Source organism: Talpa europaea (assembly GCF_964194135.1).
Source record: "Talpa europaea genome assembly, chromosome: 2".
Taxonomy (NCBI): Eukaryota; Metazoa; Chordata; class Mammalia; order Eulipotyphla; family Talpidae; genus Talpa; species Talpa europaea.
This window is the reverse complement of record NC_140068.1, coordinates 48983442-49008767: the sequence shown is the minus strand read 5'-3', so window position 1 is coordinate 49008767 and position 25326 is coordinate 48983442. Positions and strand designations below refer to the sequence as shown.

General features: G+C 32.8%; 1 protein-coding gene across 1 annotated transcript in view; it reads right to left on the bottom strand.

Annotated features, from left to right (window-relative positions):
• Positions 1 to 25326, bottom strand: part of ASCC3 (activating signal cointegrator 1 complex subunit 3) — a gene marked incomplete at its 5' end in the record, with an annotated part of 257934 nt that overhangs the window by 156683 nt on the left and 75925 nt on the right. Inside the window, 2 exons of the mRNA XM_084227788.1 lie at positions 18435 to 18506; positions 21761 to 21937. Of these exons, the coding sequence (XP_084083914.1) occupies positions 18435 to 18506; positions 21761 to 21937 (249 nt within the window). The remainder of the gene's footprint in view (positions 1 to 18434; positions 18507 to 21760; positions 21938 to 25326) is intronic.

Sequence of the window (25326 nt, the reverse complement as noted above, 5' to 3'; positions counted from 1 at the left end):
CGGGCAGCTTCGCAACCCAGCGCTCAACCACTGCGCCACTGGGGAGGCCCAAAAGTGGCGATTTTAAAAGAGTAAATATTTTGAATATATTTTCCCTTTACTATAAAATTTCCTTTTAACTTAATAAAAAATGTTTTCTTAAGCATTGATTTTGTTGACTTTGTCTATCTTTTAAACACATATATTTGTGTATCTTTTATACACATATTTTATTCATAAATTATAATTTGTCATCTTATTGATACTTGAATAAAAATGATTTATAAATTCTTAATCCAGTCCTTGTTTTGTAAGTATACTATATGTATACTTATGCATTCAATTAATTTGAGATCTGAATTCACTTTAGGAACTTATTCATTATATTAACAAACATAAATCACAGTAACAACACTATATGTTACAGACAAAAGTGTACTTTAAAACAAATCGTCTTGAGCATAGAAAAGTTATAATTTCCATTAAGCTTGTACAACATACAAAAGTAAATAAGAAAGTATATTGATTTTACTTGTTCATAGTTATTTAAATTTTTTTTTCAAAGATTTATTTATTGTGTAGAAGAACTGGGGAGTAGGCCAGAGCTGTGGGTGGTGAGAGGATTCACTAGAGTCCGAGTGGGGAGCAAAATAGGTGGACTGACTGAAATACACTGTTAAGGGGAGTAGCGGGCAAGTCAGGAGCAGTCTGCTGCGTCATGTGGGTCAGCTCCCTGGTCAGGGATCGAATTCAGGTCGTTGCAGTCACAGCTCTGAGACATAACTCCTAGGCCACTAGGGAGGCCCTATTTAAGTAATTTTAAGACAGACCCAAACTAATTTTTTTAGTGAGGAAGAATTTCTTAGCAATCTAGACCAAGTCACCAATTTCTGATGTCAAACTAACTCATACCACATACAGACTTATTTTCAATACGAGTGGTGATCTGAATCAAAAAAATCAATTAAGAATATTCCATTAAGATTATTGTTCATTATTCTTTGCATATTTTTATAATGAATTTCTAAATATAAATTCTTGGAAGTAGAATTATTGTGCAAAGGTTACTTTTTTTGGCTCCATTACCATCCTTATACCTCTTCCCCTCCTCTCCTAATTTCATAAACATTTGGCTTTTTTTTTTTTTTTTTTGGTGGGACCCTCACCAGTGGCTGGGGATTAAACTGGCGCTGCAGAGGCTGCGGGCAGCCTCACAACCCAGTGCTCAACCGCTGCGCCACCAGGGGAGGCCCTGGCTTTTTTTTTTTTTTTTAAGATTTATTTATTTATGCATACAAGAGGTGGGGTACAGGCCAGAGATGTGGGGGGAGGAGGGTGAAAGGATTTTCCAGAGACAGAGTGGGGAGCAGAACAAGCAGACAAAATACACTACTGAGGGGAGCAGTGGGCGAGACAGGAGAGGTTTGCCTTGCCATGTGGGTTTCTCTCTGGCTGGACGGGGATCGAACTGCTGCAGAGGCTGCAGATTGCTTCACAGTGTGGTGCTTAACCCCTCGTGCCACCAGGGAGGCTTATTAATGTGCTAGTTTCTATAAGGAATTTACCTTGTTGAATCATCCTTTGTCATCGTGACTTGCTTTACTATACATAATTCCCTGAAACTTCCATTTTGCTGTAAAGGGCAGCATTTCTTCATCCTTATGACTGAAAAGTATTTCAGTATGGATAAACCATATCTTTTGTTTCACTTAATTTTATTATTATTTTTTTAAATTGAGGTAACATTGGTTTACATTATTGTTTGTATTATGGAAGTATTTTGATCCAGCCTACTCTAGATGGGCATTTAGATTGTTTCCATGTTCTAGCTATTCTACATAGAGTTGCAATAAACACTGTAGAACATGTAGCTTTTTAAGCTGATGGTTTTACTTGTTTCAGATAGATGCCCAAGAAAGGAATTGCTGGATTAAGCAGTATTTCCACTACTAACTTTTTTTTTCTTTTTTTTAAATAAGATTTATTTATTTATATAAGATTGATTGATTGATTGATTGATTGATACAAGCACTGGGTACAGTCAGAAGCGCGGGAGGGTGAGAGAATTCACCAGAGCCAGAGCGGGGAGCAGAGCAGGCAGAAGGACTTAAGTACACTGTGGAAGGGAGCAGCGGGCGGCAGGAGAGGTCTGCGCGCCATGCGGGACCCTCCTCCAGGGGCCAGGGAGCAGCCGGGGATTGAACCGGCGCTGCAGAGGCTGCAGGCAGCTTTGCAACCCAGCGCTCAACCGCTGCGCCACCGGGGAGGCCCTCCACTACTAACTTTTAATTTTATTGAGCTAACATTGGTTTATAAGAGTATATGTGATTCAGAGGTACAACATCCTATCTATTAAGATGGTTTCATATCACCAAGGAACCCATAGTCCTTCATCATGGTTTCACTGGCCACCTTTCACATTTTGCTCTCCATACTATCCCTTCCCCTCTCATAGAAGTGGCTCTACAGACAGATTTCTAGTAATTGTTATTGGTTTGCTTTTGAATGACCCTTTGTTTTGTTTCTCTATACTCCACATGAGAGAAACCATCTGCTATGTGCCTTTATCCTTCTGACTTATTTCACTAAGCTTATACTTCTCTAGTTCCATCCAAATTGTTGCAAATAGTAAGATTTTTTTTTGTCATTGTCATTGAGTAGTATTTCATTATGTCTATATACTGCATCTTCTTAATCATTTGTCAATTGGAACTTGAGTTGTTTCCATCACTTGGCTATTGTAAACAGTACTGCAATGAATATAGTTTTAATCACCAGAGTGAGGACAGCATGAACTGCGCAAGTCTCTGTGTGCAAAGAGTTCACAATTAATGAGGAAGACCTACAGCACTGAGGTGGAGGTGCTGTGAGAAGCACCTACTACTTTCCTATAGATCTTATCATATGTGCAAATATATGACTTTGTAACTAATTTGTGTGGTGGAGGAGCCACAGCTGTGTGGTGAATAAAAATTTTATGTGGCTATAGCATTCAGTCGATATATCCAATTATTATTATTGTTGGTATTGACACCCATAAGGGAAAAATTACTGGCTTTCTTGGTCCAATGTATACATGGGAAAATGGAGAATCAAATTCTACCTATTTACAAAAAGCTAAATTGATACTCCATATGTAACAAAATCAGTCTACTTGGTATCACAAGAACAAAAAGTACTAATTCTTATGTAAATTATGAAAAACTAATACTGTAGAATAGTGGTTAAAAAACTTATCCTGGCTGTGGAATTCTTTCTGCCAATAAACTCAAGTAGTTCAAGATACATAAGTAATAAATGTAAGTAAATAAGTATGCATGCATGTGTACATATATAACAAAAAACAGATTAAAGCTACAGAAGTGGTTCTGAGAGATCCAAATCTCATTTCTCCCTGATCCCACCTTCATGATCATAATTCCTGGAGCACCTCAGATCACTCTGGAGCAGTCTCACAATAACAGCTCTAAGGGGACCTCCTCTAGTTGAAAGGAACAGCTCAAAATCTATTTCCGTTAAAAGGTTAAAAATTAGAAAAAAATCTTTTTTATTCTATTAAACATTTTTTTTTTTGGGGGGGAAGAAACAGTGAAAATAGACACCAAAAAAAAAAAAAAAACAAAAACTTTCACTGGTTTCTAAATACTATTCTTGACTAAAAAGGAATCAGTTTTGCATGCTGAAATGATTAACCCCAAGTCTGGGACACAGATCTGTCAAAGGACAAAGAAGGAGCTGGAAGGGGCTCATAAGTGCCAAATTTGGGCCAAGATGATCATCAAAGTAAGGAATGTGAGTGGGTTATATATGAGTAAATAAGAATATGATTCAATGGGAAATAAATAAATAAGGGTAGGTTGATCTCTTACATATAAGAAAATGGAAGGGATGATGGAGTTGGAAAATCATCAATAGATGCTAAAATAGATGCATCAAGAGATACCAAAGAAGTATCTTTCTACTTTCTTTCCTCAGCATAGTCTCTAGCACACAATGGGTATTCAATATATGTCCCCCAAATATTGCCAGTATTGCTTTAGTTTAGTCTTTCAAACTATCTCCATTTTGTGAATAGGTAGAATTAAGATTGATGACACAGACATGTAGCAATGTCTCTATGTGGGCACTCTGCCCACTGCAGTGCTTACCTTAACAAAGCAAATAAGACTGCAGAAAAGATTCCAAATTACTAACCATTCTCAGTAGCTAGAAGTTCATAAGTCTAGAATTTTATCTCCATTTATGTTTGAGTCTACATTGTAACTACTAAAAGCAAAATTTTTAAGGAACATATATTGAAACCAATCTATTTGTGATGATTAATGTTAAAAGAATTTAGTGATGATGTTCTAAAAATCCAACTACTCTGAATTTATACTATATCAAAGATGTTCTCAAATATAACTAAAATCTGAATGATCTGACCCAAACTCTGCTGCTCTGAATTTGTCTGCAGTATGACTGTGGATCAACTGAATTCATTTGTAAACCTCAGTCAATACAGTAAAGACTAAGACAGAATAAAGAATCTTTTTTCAATATATTACAGTATCATACACAGAAAAATATTTTATTGACCTCCACAACACCCCAAATTGCATTGACATTTGTTATTGACAGTCCCAAAATAGCAACATCTATTCTGTAGAGCAAATTAAGCAATACCAGCTAGTCTATTACTATGCAAATAAAATTCATTAGTGAGCTAACAATTTCATTTCTACAGATACCACTGGACTTGAAGACCTATTATTATTCAACATTATAAAATGTTCTGGACTGAATATAATTTCAGTACAATAACATAAGATGTATTTTAAGATTTCCATCAGTATTTTTCATTTCATTTCTATTCTTAGGCAATAATCATTGTTTATAATTTCCAAACCCCAACTGTGCATTTAATAGTCTCAAATTATAAACCTGAAGAGATTCTTCCTAAAAAATGTCTTTTTAAAAAATTTATTTGAGCAGAAGAAATGCAAAAATCAAATTTACTAGTTAGACAAATTAAAACTGTACAAGAGGAAAAACCACAAAAATTGTAATTTTTAGATTGGCCCTTAACTACCTTCATTTCTAAAGTTACCTTCTTAAACATAAAAGAAAAATACCCCAATACTCTACAAATCCACAGTGTATTCTTAAAAGACTCTCTCCATTAAGGAAAAAAACAAGCAGTGTTATCTAAAAACCCACAGTTGAGATAATTTTTTCCCTGTGCTTTCTTTTTTAAAAATCTAAATTATAGTATTTTTTATTGATTACATTGGTTTACACACCATATATGATTTAAGGGTGTAGGTTCATGCCTCTTCAGATGTATGTTATCAGATCACACCAACTATCAAAGCACCCATAATCCTTCAACATAATTCACTGGGTGCGATTCCCCAATTGTTCTTACTCCCAACCACCTCAATCCTACAATCAGATTTCTAGAGTTTGTTTAGTCGTATCTGTTCCCTTATATGTGTGAAATGATCCACTATTTATACTTATATCATACCTGAAATACGCACTTTGCTATCTGACCATCTATTAAGATTTTTTAATTTATTTTTTAATTTATTTATTTCTCTTTAAGATTATAAAAATACGGTTACAAGACAGTAAATTAAATGCTACAGTCAAGATTCTGGGTCTATGGAAAGCAGGAGAAAAGACTACTGGAGACTTTTTTCTTAGACTTTTTAAAAAAAAGTCAATAGTAGTAGTAGATAGCTGACTATGGTCTTTCTGGGGTAGGTTAGTAGAATATGGGTCCTTTCCAGATACCAGTAGGTCTTACTGGAAAACAAGATCTTTTCTTCCCTCCATCCTCACTATCCAACCAACCAGAAAGGAGAAGAGGTAAAACTTCAAGCTTCATAATTTTGGAACTTGTTTCTGATGGTGCAATCTGTGTGTGCAGAAGTAGCTACCTCTTACTTTGTGTTGATTCACTTGTTACTAAAAATGTGTTATTTCAATAGCCTGAAGATCTTTGAATACTTAGGGGAAATTAACATTAATAGCAATGAAGGAAAAATGCAATTATAATATTCCTTAGTAAAAAATATTCCCTTTGCAAATGAATAAAATATTACTAGGATAATAAAGAAACTACTACATACAAATTTTCAATAATATAATTGAGTACTCTTATGGTAACTATATTTCAGAAAAATGGAATTTTTCTCTATTCTTTTAAAAATGTGAATTTTCAAAGAGTTTAAAAATTACTCCTCTAGGGTATAATGAATAGAAATAAAATAAATAATATATTAACTTAAAATAATTACTGGTACAAATGATATCTATATCATGAAAAATAGCTAAGTCAGATAAATATCTCAACAGAGGAGAAAATGAGATAACAGACTATATAAGTATTTAATAGATGAAAAATATTAAGAGTAAATTTATGTAATGAAACATTTCTTAAGGTGAATGTCAACATTCTTCCATTAATCTTCCAGTTTATGGGGGGAAACTGCTTAAGTACATAATCAACTGTGAAGTTGTTTCTACATCTCCAGGTTATTTTTCCCTTGGTGTGGACATTCCAGCTTACAATGGAACTAATAATTATTTACTTGTTTTCTCCTGAAGTTGGTTACTCCCTAAACTTTGAAGAATAAATTCAGACTTATAAAGAGAACCATATCTCCCATTTTTTATACATCAAACACGTTCTGAGCGTCAACTATGTAGCAGGTACTGATGGGGCCATGAGCATACAATGATAAGTAAAACCAGAGTTAATACCTCTCCTTACGGAATTGTTTTATAATGAAAGATGACATTAATAAAAAGTCAGGAAAAATGTAGACTATTGCTAGAACTATAAAGAATATATGCTGTATTACATAGATCAAAATAGGGAGATGAATCAGGGAGATTAAAAAAAAGGCTTCTCTAAGAAAGATGAAATGTGAAGAATTTAAGGGGACATAAGCAGAGAATAAGGAAGAATGTGTGAGGCAAAGGGAAAAAGCTACGTAAAGCCCCAGTGGTCAGTAGTAAAGCATGTCTAATGAAAGGGTCTCAAAGAAAGGAAGGTGGCTTCCATCTACGTTGCTGCGAGTGGCATGAGTTTATCTTTTTTGATTGCTGAATAATATTCCATTGTGTACATATGCCACATCTTCTTGATCCAGTCATCTATTTTGGGGCATTTGGTTGTTTCCAGGTTTTACCTATTGTAAATAGTGCTGCAATAAACATAGATGTACAGGTGTTCTTTTGTTTTGTTTTTTGTTTTATAAAGATTTATTTTTTATTTATACAATAGCTGAGGTACAGGCCAGAGGTGTGGGAGGAATCACCAGAGATAGAGTGGGGAGCAGAACAGGCAGATGACCGAAATACACCACTGAGGGGAGCAGGAGGTGAGGCAGGAGAGGTCTGCCTCGCCAAGTGAGTTTCTCCCTGGCTGGCCAGGAATCGAACCCATGCTTCAGATGCTGCGGACAGCTTCACAGCACAGCGCTCAATCCGCTGTGCCATTGGGGAGGCCCTACAGGTGTTCTTTTGAATCAATGTTTTTGTGTCCTTTGGGTAGATCCCTAGTAGTTGAATTATGCTCAGTGAAATAAGCCAGAAGGAAAAAGAAAAATATTGGATGATTTCACTTATAGCAGGAATATAGGGGAACCAAATAAGACATCAGTATAAAAAAATAATAGTACAAAACACTGCAAAGCAAAAACATGCAATGATAAATCAGAGACATACTGCAGGGGAGGAGGCGGGAGAAGGATCAGAGGGAGGCAGGGAGGAGCACAGGGGACTGAGGTGATAATGCACAGGTGCACTGGTGAAGGAAACTCTATGGGGACTACACCTGAGGGGATGGGAGGGAAGCAAATATTGTTTAAAACAATGATGTAAAAAATAAAAAAAAATTAATAAAAAAGGAAAAAAGAAAGCAATAAAAAAAGAAAAAAAAAGAAAGGAAGGTGGGAGCTAAGAAATGAGGGAGAGACAGAAACATTAGAGGAGGTAGTGGTCAAACAATGAGCAATATACAGACTCCTGGGTCTTTTCAAAGGAATTTAAAACATTCATGTTTCATCCCTGAGCTATATTTTGAAAAGATCATTCTGTACTGTACAAGGTAGCTACATGATTGCAAACAGCGTAACTAAAAGGTACCTGGAGTTGTCCAGGAACAGCAGGGTGGCTGCCTGGATTAGGTGGCAGAGGCAATGGTACAGGAGGAAGGAGAGGTGGAGAAAAATGGGCATTTGCTAGAAAGGTAAACAGGAAGTGTACTGATGAGGGAGTAGAAATGAAAACAGCCAAGAAAGAGTTGACAAATACAACTTTTTAGGTTTACAATTATGCCACTCACTGAAGCAAGGAATAATAGAATACCACAAGTGTAGGGATAAAATTATGAATAAGGTTAAGACATGCTGTACTTAAGACTCAAAAGGAAAGTTCAGACAGGACAATTGAGCCTAGAACTTAAGGATGAATTCAACTTTGGAAATATGAGTTATTTCCATAAAGCTCATACTGAAGAGGACAATACAAGAGAGAGTGCTTAATTTAAAAAAAATTAGGAACAAGCCATGTAGAAAAGGAAAAGGCTGCAGAGAAAGAAAAAGCATGTACAAAGAAGTTAAAGAAAAACAGGGGTTTTGTGTAAGAGTCAGAAAGGTAAAGGTACAAAATTCAGAATTTTGTATCTACTTCTACAACCTCTGTTTTATTCCCTTATTATTCTATTACCAATAGCAATGAGATGCTGTTATCCTGGAATTTTGTCTTTAAAATATCTTTATTAAGGATATATCAAGCTTTACTTTGCCTGACACTTAGTCAAAACCATCTTTTGCTTTGACCTCGGTAGACAGAATAGCAAAATGCCCAAGACAGCATGATTTTACATGTTCCTGATTAGGCATAAGTAAAATATACACTATAGTGATGACAGAATCAACATAAAAGCTGACAGTGGTAAGAAATTACTGCTCCTGAACTACGTCTATTAAATTTAACCACTAAATTTATACTTGAATTTATTTTAATTTTCATTATATTACACCAGAAATGCTTTTTATAAAGGTGGCATTTTATATTGATCTTTACTATAACAAATTTTGAAGTAAACTCTCAATCATTTAGCATTTGATCAAAATGGGAAGTTAATACATTTCAATTCTTTATTTCAATGATTTCACTTATAGAATGTCTAAACAAATGATTGCTAAATTAATAAAGGATTGAAGTTGGATACATGAATAAGGTCAGTACTTTTTCTTGTTTACTCCATTAAACAATCACTGTTAATGGATGGAAAGTACATAAAAGAAAGTATCAATTATTATTCTTATTTAAGGTACTAGTTGTATACAGATAAAGATTTTTATCATATATTTAAGAAAATAAAAAATTCTGAGTAAACACTAGCAATATTGATTACAAAGTAAAATAGAGGATACAATGGTATCAAAAACTAGTTTCTGCTTGTGAAATATGGAAGGATAAGAAAATATTGATTTGATAGAAGACTCATCAGAGCTTTTTTTTGGTGAATGTGATGGCCTTTTTAAAAGAAAGGAGACTTAGTGAAAGCTTTCCTGTAGTTAAAAAACACCTGAAATAATTCTTTAGTAGTGCTTTAGTGGTGAGGATGTAGGAGACATGTCTTTTTTTTTCCCCCCAGGTGTTACATTTCTTATTATTACGTCCTTTAATTCTTATGGTCAAAATTCTTAAAATGGCTTTAAGAATTTTGAATTTTATCTTGATATTCCTTTGGGATTTTAGTTTAATTTGGAAAAGCAGGGAGAAAAAACAAGCAGAAAATTTAACTTAATTGATAAATAAAAATCATATTAGACAAATTTGATATGACAGAAATATTGTTATGAAGAATTAGAGATTCTTGCATCTGGAGAAAAAAAATTTTTGAGTAAAGGGACCAAAGTAAAGTTCCATTACCAAAGTTAGCATTGTAAAATTTGTTTCAACTGCACTTACTTTTATTTAAGCTAAGATCCAACACTAAGAATCCAAAGTAATGCCTCTCATACATTAACAAGGTAAATAAATCCATGACTATTCATTCATCAATAAAGAAGGTTTCTAATAAGAAACAGAATGACTAAAAATTTATAAGCAATGAAGAACAAAAAAACAGGATAGAGATGTGAATAAGGAAAGGTTGTTGTTGAACATTAATACAAAGTTGAGAATGATTTTTCTTTTCTTTCTCACTGCAAAACCTTTCATTTTTGAAATTGGAGACAGATTTTGTTAAGAAGACACTGAATAAAATCTTAACATTTTTGATATTGTGAAAAGAGAAGAAACTAAATATGTCATAAACTCTAAGGCAATTTCTAATTATTTTTTTTATTGCTGAAAAGTTTGTATAACAAGAAAAATCTCTATAGTATTAAGGCATCAATTATTTTCCCATTCTGTAAGTTACACAGGAGGAGGGGAATTATTAACAGGAATGATAAAGCTGCACTTGCATTTGGTAACGCAAAGAGGAGCTTACAAATGAGACGTCTCATTAGTTTGAGCAGATGGATCAAAATTAAAGGCTGAATCGCCAACTTTTAATTTCCCAATAGCCAAGAAGAGCTTGAAGTCTTGCAGAGTATGACTGTTGAAAAGTCAACATGAAAAGATTTTCTCCATCTGTCATCACACATGCTTGAGTGGAACACAACTGCCTCCTACTGTTTTTAATACTTTCAAGGCAAAGCTGCACATAAAAATCTATTAAGGACACAAGCACACAAGTTTAGATGATTGGTACACTTAAATCTATGGAATAGTATGATCAGAGAATATCAGCATGGTTGAACATGGAAGTTAGTTCTTTTCTAATTTAATCTCAGTGGAGAAAACAAAATGAACTTATTTGTATATTTTAGAAGAAACTTAATTTTTGAGTATGAGATATGTTTATTTACTTGAGAGTTATACTATTATTTTGAATATACACGTGATTTATTAATAATAGTCTAAAAACAAGTGCTTTTGCAAAAATCAAAGCATTTAGGGTACTCAATATATGAAAAAAAATGTTAAAGAACCTGAAGGCAAGAAAACAAACAAAATCAAATCAAGGAGTTTTCACTGGAAGTATATTTTAACTGGTTGGCAGGGAGAAGGGGCACGGGATGATAGCAGGGAAAACCAAATTAGTCAACTTGGACTAGAATAGACTAATTTATAATTTCTTACTACTGTGCAGTAATTGCTAAAATATATATTTAAAAAGCAACAAATAAAGTTAAAGTTTGTGAAGTCAACAGCTCCATAAGAAATAACTTATGTTTTTAAAAACAAGAAAAAGCACATTTATTGAATGGGTACTTGACTGCTTAATAGCTATGCATTAATGTGCAATTAGTTATAACTATAACTGAATTCCAGAAGCAAGATTCTGTCTCTTTCTGTCAGTCTGTCTTTTTCTGTCAGTCTGTATCTCACACATGCATGTGCAAGTGTGTGTGCATGCACATACACACACACACACACAAACCTTACTTATATTTACAAAACATTTAAACAGAGTTTCTTACAATAAAGCACACAGTTAAGTCTTTCAGTCATCAGAACTGGGCTGAATAATACAGCTGAAGAATTAACTTGGCTGTCAGGTTTTTAGACAAGATGAAAAGACTGTTGAATTATTTTTTAATTTTTTGATAGGTGGATATTTATAAATTCAGTTGCTAAAATGTATCACTTGGAACATTTCAGGCAGTGACTGAGACAACATTCTATACCACCTCAATTACAGGGGAAAAAAACACAACTCAGTGACTATTCTACTGAAAAGTTCTCTGTTAACCTTCTAATAAAAGCAGAAGACCTGACACCACAGCTTAGTAAATGTATTCCTTCAAGGAGACAAAAAAAGGAAAAATAATCTAGGGAGGGTTTCTAAATGAACTTCCACATTAGCCTAGTAATCAGAGACCATTGTGTAGTGCAATTGTTGGGTAATTAATTAAATCAAGGATTGCTGGTTTTGGGAAATGGGTGCCTATGTTAGCTCCCAAAATTAAAATGTGTAATAGTCCTCTTTTCCTAGTATCTGCAATCCAGTTTCAGTTCTGGACATATTACAAAGGTAATCAGCAGAAGCTGCCACTTATCAAGCTAAATGAACTTACAGGCCAAATAGTACTTGGCAGAGCAACTTGCAAATAGAAGATTTATAGACAAAATGATCTCTTTGAAATGAGTGAAATGGAAAAAGATTTTAGTTAGAGTCAGCTTTTGCCTAAGTTACACACATAACAGAGGTAACTTAAAGAAATGAAGGAAAAAAAAAAAAAGAAATTTGCTCTCAAATTATGTTACCAAAACCTCTTAACTTGTGATTATATTAATGTGAAAAATTAAGGCATTGGCTTGACGACTCAGTATTCCTCATCTGCAGGTGCTGGCAAATACATTTGTGAGACCAGCAACACTAGAGGCAAATATCAACTATGGGACCAAAGTCCTGATGCATTTAATTTCTCCCTTTATCCCCATCTCACTTAGGATGCTAAATCTTTGAAGAAAAGGTGATTCATCACAATCAAATTATATTTACCACAGAGTCCCCATGTGCATGACACTATACAGAAACTTAACCAACAGCATTTCCTTATAATCCAACATTATATAGTATGCCCTATTCTAATGGAACACACAAAAAAGCACAGCAATGCTAAGAATACACTGACTAGCTTTAAAATGACATCTTTAATCTAAATGTTTCTTTACATTTTAATATTACTGTTTCTATTTATGTTTCTGTCATATTTATGGATAGAGAAAATATATTACAAAACTATAGGAATAAGTGAGAAAAAAGATAGGAAATTAAGTGAATAAAATTCACTTAAAAATGAAAGGATATTTATCAATAGAAATTACGTCTGGGTGGTGAAATTAGCAGTGTTTTCTTCCCTCTCATTTTTGCTTTTTGGTATGCCCAAGAGTTAAATTTGTTTGAGCTTTTCCCTACTTTTTCTTTTATAGTAATCATATTTAAACTACATTTTAAAAATACAGCTACAGAGGCCAAAAACCATAAGGTCATAGCATGAAGCAAAAGCAAAGGAAAGGACATGGTTTTCTAATTTAAAGTAAATACATATCGTGATATTATACATAGAGAACCCCAAAAACTCCACAGAAAAGCTAATTCAACTCATCAATCAGTTCAGTAAAGTGGCAGGATACAAAATCAACACGCAAAAGTCAGTAGCCTTCCTATACACAAACAATAAATCTGAAGAAGAAGAAATCAAAAAGACCATCCCTTTTGTTATTGAAACAAAAAAAATCAAATATTTGGGAATAAATCTAACAAAAGAGGTAAAGGACCTATACAAAGAAAACTATAAAACACTGTTAAAAGAAATAGAAGAAGACACAAAGAAATGGAGAGACATCCCCTGCTCATGGATTGGAAGAATAAACATTATTAAAATGGCCATCCTTCCAAAAGCAATATACAGATTCAATGCTATTCCAATCAAAATTTCAATGTCATTCTTCAAAGAAATAGAACAATTATTGATGAAATTCATATGGAATCACAAAAAACCCCGAATAGCCAAAGCTCTCCTGAAAAAAAAAGAAGGGAATGGAGGCATCATACTCCCAGACTTCAAACTATACTACAAAGCCATAATCATCAAAACTGCATGGTATTGGAACAAGAACAGACATACAGACCAATGGAATCGAATAGAAAATCCAGAAATAAACCCACAGATTTATGGTCAACTAATCTTTGACAAAGGAGCAAAGACTATGCATTGGAGCAAAGAAAGTTTGTTCAATAAATGGTGCTGGGAAAACTGGGTTGCTACATGCAAAAGAATGAAGCTTGACCACCACCTCACACCATACACAAAAATCAACTCAAAATGGATTAAAGAACTAGACATAAGACCTGAAACCATAAAATATATAGAAGGAAATATAGGCGAAACACTACGTGATTTGCACATCAAAGACATCTTTACAGACACATCACCCAAAGCAGTGATAGTGAAGGCAAAGATAAACAGCTGGGACTATATCAAATTAAAGAGCTTCTGCACAGCAAAAGAGACAATAACAAAAACAAAGAGAAACCCCACCAACTGGGAGAACATTTTTGCACCCAACACTAATGATAAAGGACTGATCACAAAAATCTGCAAAGAGCTGATGAGACTCAACAACAACAAAGAAAATAATCCAGTCAATAAATGGGCAGAAGAGCTTAAAAGAAACTTCTCTGAAGAGGAAATGCAAATGGCCAACAGGCATATGAAAAAATGTTCAACATCACTTGTCATCAGGGAAATGCAAATCAAAACTACCATGAGATACCATCTTACACCAGTGAGAATGGCACATATTAAAAAAACTAGCAACAACAAATGTTGGCGAGGGTGTGGAGAAAAAGGAACTCTTCTGTACTGTTGGTGGGAGTGCAAACTGGTCCAACCACTGTGGAAAGCTGTGTGGAGATTTCTTGACCTACTAAACATAGAGCTTCCATATGACCCAGCAATTCCACTCCTAGGTATTTACCCAAAGGACACAGAAACATCAATTCCAAAGAACACCTGCACCCCTATGTTTATAGCAGCACTGTTTACAATAGCTAAGCTTTGGAAACAACCCAAATGCCCAAAAATAGATGACTGGATCAAGAAGATGTGGTACATATATACCATGGAATATTACTCAGCATTCAAAAAAGATAAACACATGCAATTTGCTGCAACATGGATGGCGCTGGAAGGGATCATGCTCAGCGAAATAAGCCAAAAAGAAAAAGAAAAATACCGGATGGTCTCACTCATAGCAGGAATCTAGAAAACTTAAATAAGGGACCAGGAAAATGAATAACTATAAGAAAGTGAAAATCAAAATCAACAAAAAACTATGAACCAGAGACACTTTTAGGGGGGCGGGGGCGGGAGGGGAGGGATTGGGGTCAGAATGGGGGGCTGCAATTGTATGGGGAATATAACAATAAAATTTATAAAAAAAAAAAAATAAATAAAAAATAAAAAAAAATAAAAAAAAAATAAAGTAAATACATATCGAAAGCAAAGCATAAACAATATGGTACCAAAAACATGTTTTCATGCATATGTCACCACTCTGTCTTATATGCCACAAGATTATAAAACAAAATGGCAAATACATCAAATTATAACTTTATATCACACTACATTGTTAAAACTACTCAGAAGAACATTGCATATGTTTATAAATCCCATGTTAAGTCTGTTATGACACTGAAATGTTATAAGCCATTCAGAATGTATCATAAGACAATGTGGTCTTTAGTGTCCTAACTATTTTACAGAATTTATCCTAAGTAAATGTTTCAACAGAAAAAAATAATTGCAGGAAGATGATCACTAGAACAGCATGATCTTTAATAAAAGAAAATTGCAAACACTGATCATGTGTATATTTATACATGGATATATGAAAATTTTCAGTTTCACTAAGACTTCACAAAAAATTGTTTTTTAATGTAAAAAGGTGATTTAGTCTGTTGAAAAACAATCCTATATCCACAGTAAAGTAGCAAAGTACCTACTTATCTGGTCATTAAATGCAAACGGTGATGGAAGAATAAAGATTAATTTCTTTAATTCTAGGAGCAACAAAAGCATTCCTACCAGAGGCTTAAAGATTTTTCATAACACTTTAAAGTTGTTCAGTTACAAAAGGAGTGATAATTACTTTCCTGATTACAGCGAAAGTATAAAACATCTTTTTATATGTTCCACAGTATAGTATTTACAACTTAAATTCCATCATTTAAAAACTGAAAAAAAAAAAAAAACAACAGATAAAGAATGTAGTGTATGGATTCTACATTTCAATATACAATGGAATATTAGCCAGCCATAAAAAGGGAAATCTTGTTACTTGTTACAAAATGGATGAACCTTGACAGCATTGAGTGAAGTAAATCAGAGAAAGATAAATATCATATACTTTACTTGTATGTGAAATCTTAAAAAACAAACAAACAAGAACAAACCCCAAACCAGAAGGATAATAAAAAGATAAGTGGTTGCTGGTGGCAAGAGGTTGGTATAGAGGTTGGTGAAATGGGTAAAGGTGGTCAAGAGGACAAATTTCCAGTTACAAAATGATCATATCCTGGGAATGTAATGGAAACCATAGTGACTATATTAGTAATACTATATTGTATGTTTGAAGTTTGAGATACCATCACACACTTATTAGAATAACCATATGTTAAATGAATAAACAGGATTAAATTCCTATGCACTATTTCACATAAAAAAATCACCAAACTTGTAAATCAATACACAAAACACTTCTAATATTAAACAATAATTTGAATTCACTCATTCCCACTTTGTTATTCCAGTTCAAAGCCTCAAGTGATCAGAGCCCATCAGGACAGGGCAGGGTAGAGGAAGGAACCAACACTGCACAGGATGCCCTTCCAGGGAGCACTTACACACACCCACACTCACTCAGATTGGGATGATGCAGACATGCCAATGAACCTAATGTTCACATCTTTGGAAAAAACCAGACTACCTGCAGAAAACCCTCAGAGACATGGGGAGAATATGCAACTCCACACAGTGAATTAGGTAGGAAATGGTTTTGTTTTTCTCATCAGTGTTTTTTGAAATGACATAGAACAAAATGATATCATTTGAAGATCTAGTGTACAAACACTTGTGGCTAACCAGAACATTAACATTTCTTTTAGGATTTTCTCTGAAATGCTTTAGAAGGCCTCTCTAGTTAGTATTTTAGGATCAACAGACATTAATTGTAAATAAATCTCAGGAAGCAATGTAGAACATAGATTGGCAAACAATTGCCTGAAAGCCAAATGTAGCTTTGGCCTGTTTTTGTAACATTTTATTTATTCCATGTAGACATGCCCATATGAACAAATGGATACCTAATTGTTATGCTGAAAAGACAACTTAAAGCCTAAAATATTTACTAGTTGGATCTTTACAGAAAAAGGGTCCCAGCTCCTGACCAAGAAAAATTATAGTAGATCCTTGAATAACATCATCTCATTCAAAGTCTTTTAAGTCATTTCATTAAAAAGTTGACAAGAAAAAAGAAATCCCAGCTGCCATTAAAAAAAAGAAATTACTTGAGAACCTAGTTTCATTGCATATTGCTTTGTTTAAAGTTGCAGTTTCCAAGAACCTACTGAATATTAATAAGGACTTACTGTAGTTGGTACCTAGCAATATTTTTGATGTAAGAAAAATATTGGTCTTTTACATTTCTTTATTGGAACATGATAAATAATGCCACTCACAAAACAGTTTTCTAATGAGGATAAAAGGAGAACACTTAATGTAAAATAAATGCAAATAAAATGCTAGAACACTATGGTTAGAGGAGATTCTACACTCACATGACCTGGATTTTTTTTTTTAAATAAACTGACCAGAACATGTTACTTGATTTTGCACAGAACCTTATTTTCTTCATCTGTCAAATGAAGATAACACTACTTGCCTCACAATAAAGTGAGAAAATAATATAATTTTAGCTAGTTCAAGCATTCACTAATCACTAGCAAAGAAACCACTGTTACCATATAACTTAAAATAATGATTTGCTTTTTGAAATGTAAATCTTAAAACTCTGTACATTCACTTCAGAGAGCAGAAACTGTTTCTTAAAAAAGGAGCAAATTGTTTCAAGGATGCTCAATGTTCCACATTGATATTCAATTCATCTTTGATTTGCTTTATTTACTGACTCCAAACAAGATTTGGTCTGAAAAAAAATATTCCATTGCTCTTAAAAGAAATTTAAAAACCAAAGGGGCAGAAAATATTTAATTTTACATGTCAGAAAAGGCTAACAAAGTAGAAAAAAATCTCAGAGTAAAGTGATCCAAAGAATCATATACAATTGGCCAATGGTTAAGTTCTATATAGTCAATTATTATTCCACTTTAACAATCTTGGTTGGAGCATGGTGAACAATGGTGTTTACAAGTAAAACTACTTAATTTCCAAACACCATAAAACAATAGAAATTTTTACTATTCATATTTCAATTGATATCACTTCATGAAAATAGGAAGAACATTATAACATTTATAATTTTACACCATGTAAGAAAAATACAAAGTGAAATCTTTGGGGTATGACAGAAGATTGGTGCTTTTAAAAAAGGTTAATAGAAACAAACATGTAACATGAAATCATTCTCTTACCCATAAAACTGACATGATCAAAATAGAATGACCTATCAATATCAGAATGATAAAATTATCTGAATATTCATTGTTATTCATTTGTGCTAACTAAATTTAATAGTGATTCATTGTGCTAACTAAATTTAATAAAACCCAAGTCATTGTCTCAGAGTTTTACTGAGAAAAAATTTTCTTAATATTAATGATTGTACTCATTAACCAGTCACTAAAAATAGGATAAAACAATAAAGTATACCTGGTGTCCAGCCTTTACTTGCTTCAAAACACTTTCATAGCATACTTCATCCATGTTATTTAATTGTTGCACCTTAAAAGTTTTAGAAAGTGAAAAATATGAAATGAAGCAATATACATTTTTCTAACTTCAAATAAAGCTGTGCCAATTACAATGCATCTTTTTTAAACGTCCAGACTAGCTGGAATGCAGGGGGAAAAAGAAACATAAATATCTAACATATACCAGCCCAGTAAGAAATACAATGTAATGGAAAAATAAAAATGAAGTGCCTCATACGGTACTTTCAGATTACTTCCTTAGTGTGCCAAGTGTTTTTTAAAAGACAGTAACTAAAAACAGGGCCTCCCTGGTGGCACAGCAGGTTGAGCACAGCGCTGAAGCTGTCCGCAGCATGGGTTTGATTCCTGGCCGGCAGGGGAGATACCCACATGGCAGGGCAGACCTTTCCTGCCTCGCCCACTGCTCCCCTCAAGCAATGCTTTTGGTCTCTCTGCCTGTTCTGCTCCCCACTCTGTCTCTGGTGAATTCTCTCACACTCCCACACCTCTGGCCTGTACCCCAGCTCTTATATAAAGAAAATAAATCTTAAAAAAAATAATAAAAGACAGTAACTTTAAAGACAATATGCTATAATAGTTATAGATATTCTAGAATAGTTTTTAAGTTTTTAAGTTATTATATAATATCTGTTTTCCCCCAAAGAAGGCCACTTTTCAGACTTTGGTTTTCTATTTCCATTCTATAAGTTATCAATCAAGTCTTCCCATGTAATTCTCAAAGTCAACAAAATGCTATTTGTAAAATGTAATGGCAAATAAAGTTGAAATCAAAGAAAACATACTATTTCTATCATGTCTATATAGAATGTAGCATTCTTATACAGAAATATTCTTCAAATTAACCAAAATTTATTTAATTAACAGTCTCATTTCCCCCTGCTAATGATGAGAAAGCTTCAAACCAAAAAAGGGAAGATTTAGGTTAACCCAAAGGAGTAGGCAAATGACCCAGTCTGTTTCTTTAGCTTTATTAGGAACTTGGAGGGGATGAAAACTTTTATGTACCTCTAAAATTACTGTGCTTTAACACTGAGTTATAATTAGTTAGTATGATTTTTTGCTCTAATAAGGTAAATACTTTAAAAATATGTAACTTTTAAAAAATTTGTACAGATAAAATTTGTAAGATAACACAGATTTACAAAACTGGGTATGATTTAGGGGTACTAGATCATACACCTCTTCAGATATATGGTATTTATAGTGTGATATCTAAGATATCAGATACATGATACTTATAGTAACTAAGATAAGAAAATCACATTACTCCTGATTAATGATTCAAAAAACAACTTCCTCCCCAAAATTCCAAATAACTTTTTCAGTACATTTTGGATTGTGACCACAGTCATTATTTTAAAGAAGATGAGTCATGCACCCATGTTCTTCCATGACAGTTGAACACATGAGTTTCTGAATGAAAATGAGAAACTTAGAAGGATTTCTATTTATACGAAATGACAAATTAAAAAGTGGTTAGAAAATATATGAAATGACACTCTGGGGAAATACTTTATAGTTACCAACTGTACATATGAGCTGAGTGTAAAAATAATGCATTTTTAATAAGATAAAAATATGAAACTTTTAAAATTTGAAAACTTTTAAAATTTTGCCAAATTTCTAAACCTTCAAAATGACAGTTTATCTAACACCATTTGTTTTATCATTGTAATGTTGACTTAGTCAGTGAAAAAGTATTTTGAATTTCATTAGCTTTATATGATTTATTCATTTGTATGATGATATTAAAAGAAAAACATGTTTAAGATGGCTGACAAGAATATGAAAATTTTCTTCTCTTTATATCTTTTGGTGACAACCATCTGTTAAAATTGAAACAATCTGAAACATTGTTTAAAAGATTAAAAGAACAAATCTGAAGCTATAAATAAATAGCTGTACATCTGTCCTAATGATACATTAAGATAAACTCAATAACCAAATTATATAAATATGGCTGAAAAAATAAGCATCAATAATGAAAAGCTTGAAATAACTAATGAAGGTTAAAATATGCATATTTTAACTATTACCATTTCATGAACTATACTTTTGTGCATAAATCTGAAAATTCTCCTTTATCTAATTGCAGATGGAGCATGGCAACTGTCACAGTGACAGTCACTTCTGATATATTTTATTTACAGCAATATCAGGTAAAAATGTCCTTATTTTACTATTAAAGTACTATTAAGTACTATTTTTACTATTAAGTACAATTTTACTTCTTGTTTCTAGACAAGAAGTAACGAAATCATTTTACATATTAACAAATGATTTCTATCTTGTTTTAGCAAAGAAATAAAATGGACTGTGAATCTTTTCCTAAAACCATTTCTTACACAGAACAATGTATCATTAAACAGAATAATAAATGTATGCTTTTTTTTTTAAGATTTTATTTTATTTATACAGAACCAGGGTATAGGCCAGATGTGCGGGAGGGTGAGCCTTTTTACCAGAGACAGAGTGGGGAGCAGAACAGGCAGACTGACAAAATACACTCCTGAAGGGGGGCAGTGGACGAGATAGGAGAGGTCTGCCGCACCATAAATGTATACATTTTAAGGAAGTATTCCTTCATAAAATGAAATAAATGTTTAAAATAAGCATACTAATAGTGAAATGGCCCATGGTAATATTATTTAAGAAACTGGACAAACATTTTATGGCACTATAAAGAATCTTAGAGATGCTATATATATATATATATATATATATATATATATATTAATATGGTAATTATGAAAGGTTATAAGTTAATAGAGCATATCTCTTAATGATTGCTACTATAAAATCATTTTTTATTAAAATACTCATTAATTTAGTTATTTTTATTGAGATAACATTGGTTTACAACACTGCACATGTTTATTACCATATTATTGCTAAGGTATAACTGCATATAAGATAATACTAATTTTAAATAATATTATATGAAAATATCTATTACTAGGTTAAAGAGATCTTTTATTATTTCATACATACCTTTAATCACATGAAAATACCTTTTGAAACTTTTAAGAGCCGAGAATATAAAATACATGTTAAGAATAGCAAATCAAGACACCTAACTTTTTGGAAGGAGTCACTCTCCCACACAGAGTTAAGGGAGTTTGTCTGATTTTGTCTAGATGTTTTAGATGTTTATATTTGAAGTACTATTGATATGGTCTTTTGGAGTTTTTAATCCCAAACTATTCAACAATACTTCAATAAACACATTTTTAGAAAGGTATAATTATTAAAACAAATATTTACCTTATTTGCACTTTTAACTCCCAAAAATGTCTGTCCAAGGGGAACTGGTCGAAAGCGGCCATCAAAGAAGAAAAGTCCAATATAGGGATTAACATGTAGAAATGTAGCAACGTCCAGATAATTGGGTAAGGTGGCAGAGAGTCCAAGAATCCTTATCATACTCTGAGTGGATTCAACCTACATGATATGGATTATTTTTATTAAAATAGATTCAACCACAGTGAATTGTAAGTAAGCAAGAAAAGACCCCCCTACCAGGAAATACAGAACAGTAATATAAGTCTAAAAGGCAGATAACTTGGGGAGAAAACTGGTATAAACCTGGAATCTGGATAATATATTTTGAAATATAATTTAGTAGATATCATGAACTAGAAAATCATATTAAATGTTTTTTTCTCCTAAAAATTTAACAAGGTAACATGAATTAAGTTTTAGTTTGTTTTACCAGTTTGTAATTTTAATAATTAAAAATGTTTATTTTTAAATTCAATAATTTCAAATACAAAAACACAAAAGTCTAAAATAATTGAGGTGGATGCCTTTAGTGTTCTACAAGTTTAAATTTTAAAATGATAGGGCTGCATGATACTTAAATATTTTAAACTATATATATATATGTACGTATAATGAAAAATTATTTCCATGTTTTAAAATTTTTTGTTAATGTTGAGGACCCATTAATAAAATCAGCATTTTGCTTCCATTACTATAGAATGCTTCCTCTACCTATGGCGCAGTATTACGTTTACCGTACAATAACATAGCTGAGTATATTCCTTTATAGATGAATTCTTGAGTACCAAAACACAAATATTCCATCATCACAAAGGGAAAGTTTTCCAGACTACTAAATTATCTTAACGATATTAACATTTTAGTGGAGTTGACATTTTAGTGGAGAAAGAGACAACTAAAAATTCAAAAATGAATAAATCAGGTAATTTCAGTAGTCAATACCAATAAGTGCCACCAGTCAAGTAAATAGGGTAATAACATAAAGGGTAATTTAAAGAGGGGCCCCACTTTAGATAATATAGTGATTGCAGTCTGTCTAAAGAAAGAACATTTAAAAGATGAGTAAAGGATAAAAACCTTCAAAGAGAAAAAAAGGCACAAAGGATATGAAATTGCAATAACCTGGGCAAAAAAGATGAATAGAGGGAAGAGGACAGAGAAGTTTAGAGGTCAATTCAGAGTTCTATCAGGTAAGACCTTGTAAGTTACAACTCACAGGCTTGATATACTAGATGGGTAACAGAAATTTTACCTATAAGTTTGAAAATACACATAGGAATTAATATTAACTGGCTAAAAGAACTTTGTAACAAGTAAATGTATTATTAGGTCACAAAAACCTAAATAAATTCCAAAAAGTAAAAATAACATGGACTATGTTGTTCTCTAATTATAATAGACCTGTAAGATAAAACCAAGGAAAGGCCAAAACCTGGGCCTTTCTGGTGGCCTCAGGATTAAGTCTCAGTGCTAGCACTGCTACAGCCTGAGTTCAAGGCCTGGCCAGGGAGCTAACCCACATATGACACAGCCAACCTCTCCTGTTTCACCCGCTGCTCCCCTCAGTAGTGTATTTTGTTCAGTCTACCTGTTCTGTTCCCCACTCTGTCTCTGGTGAATCCTCTCAACCCACTCCCATTCTCTGCACCTCTGTCCTATACCCCAGTTATTCTCTGCAAAAATAAAAAAAACAAGTAAATAAAATTAAAAAAAAAAAAAACCAAAGTCTTCTATTCACTTCACAATCGAAAGATACCACAATGTTCTCTTGATACTTATATCAATAACTTCATATGGTTTCTGAAGCAGCTCAGTAAAATTTGCTTAGTCTAGAAGACTCAAGTTATAAACAAAGTAATCCAATGTGAGTAATATATTTCCAGAATCACCCATCCATCAACACTAACTTAGGACCCAACCTTTAGGCGATGGAGATAACATATTGAATAAAACACAGATTCATACACACTGAACCTATCTACAGAAACATAAATGAGGATAAAATACATATACAGCATTTTAACCATGAATTTGCTTTCACTAAAAAAATCTTAGGGATGTTAACAAAATCCCAACAAAACCTGACCAAACAAGGGAACTTTAAATAAGAGAAAATGATGACCAATATTTAAGAAACTTCATTTATAGTGATTACTATAATTTTAATTGTAGTTCTATGAATAGTTAGGAAAATTCTATGTTGTATGGTACTGACCTGAAATGGAATAAAAGTGATTTTTTTACTTTAAAATCATTTCCAACAAGATAGTCACTCAATCAATTTTTAAGGTCTTTTGATATTAAAAACATGACACCCTGCAAACATCAGAGGTATTTTTCTGCTAAAAATCCATTTTTAACAAGAGTATATATTTTTTAAAAAATGTAATCATAACATTCTCAATATAGATAAGCCTATATGAGAAATAGTTTCTTGTAAATAGAGGTAATTTGATACTTTATACCCGAAGCCAAATCTCAAAGCTCTCTATACGCTATACATATTCATATAAAACTGAATACTTGACAGCTTCTTCTTTATCATTAGACCAAAAACTAGGCAGTGGATTTTTATAACATTTCCTCTCACATATTATCTAGGTTTGAATACTTTCTTCCTACTCACTGAAAGCAAAATCAGTTAAGAATACAACTAATATCATCATTATTATTATTAACATCATTATTAATATTGTTAGCAACATATTTAGCCTATTTCTTTTCCAAATTTCTCTCAACCATGCCTAGTGTGTTGTGAATTTAGTCCCTAATGCCACCATGCAATTTCTGAATCTAAACAAAATCTACACACTGGATTAGAACAGCTTCCTAAGGTGCTTTATGTTAGTTACAAATGTTGACATGCTATGTAAAACATTGCCATCTTCTGGGAACAGCTGGTAATCACAAGAATAAAATAAAAAGAGAAGAGTTGTGATAGTCCTCTGGAAGCATGAAAACAATCACAGATTCTTTTCATGAATAAATATATTCATGAAATATATTCATGAATTATATACTCTTGTTAAAAATGGATTTTTAGCAGAAAAATACCTCTGGTGTTTGCAGGGTATATGTTTATTTCACTCCTTCTGTCAGACTGAAATATAGTGAAGAATAAAAATTAAGATATTATTTATAGCATGTTTTGCAATTATAAGTAAAACTATGGTAAGTACTAAAAATGCACAACAAAAAGGTTGTACACAATAAGATGAAATTCATTCTGGGTAGTGAACCAGGAAATACTTCACAGAAGAAGTAACAGTTGAAAGACTCAAAAGAACAGTAGCTTCTCAGCAGATGAGTGTGAGGAGTGATAGATGTAATCTTGCATGTATAACCTTTCATCTCATAATCACCAATACATTCTGTCTTTAGTGAGATTAGTTTCATCTCTAAAAAAGACTCAATTGTATTAGAAAGGAGGTAGGGAGAGAACAAATAATTTGTGGAGTCAAGGAATATATAGAAATTAAAATTAGATATGTCAGGGCTTTAATAGTCTTTATTGTCCATCTAAGGAATTTGAACATTTTTCTTAAGAT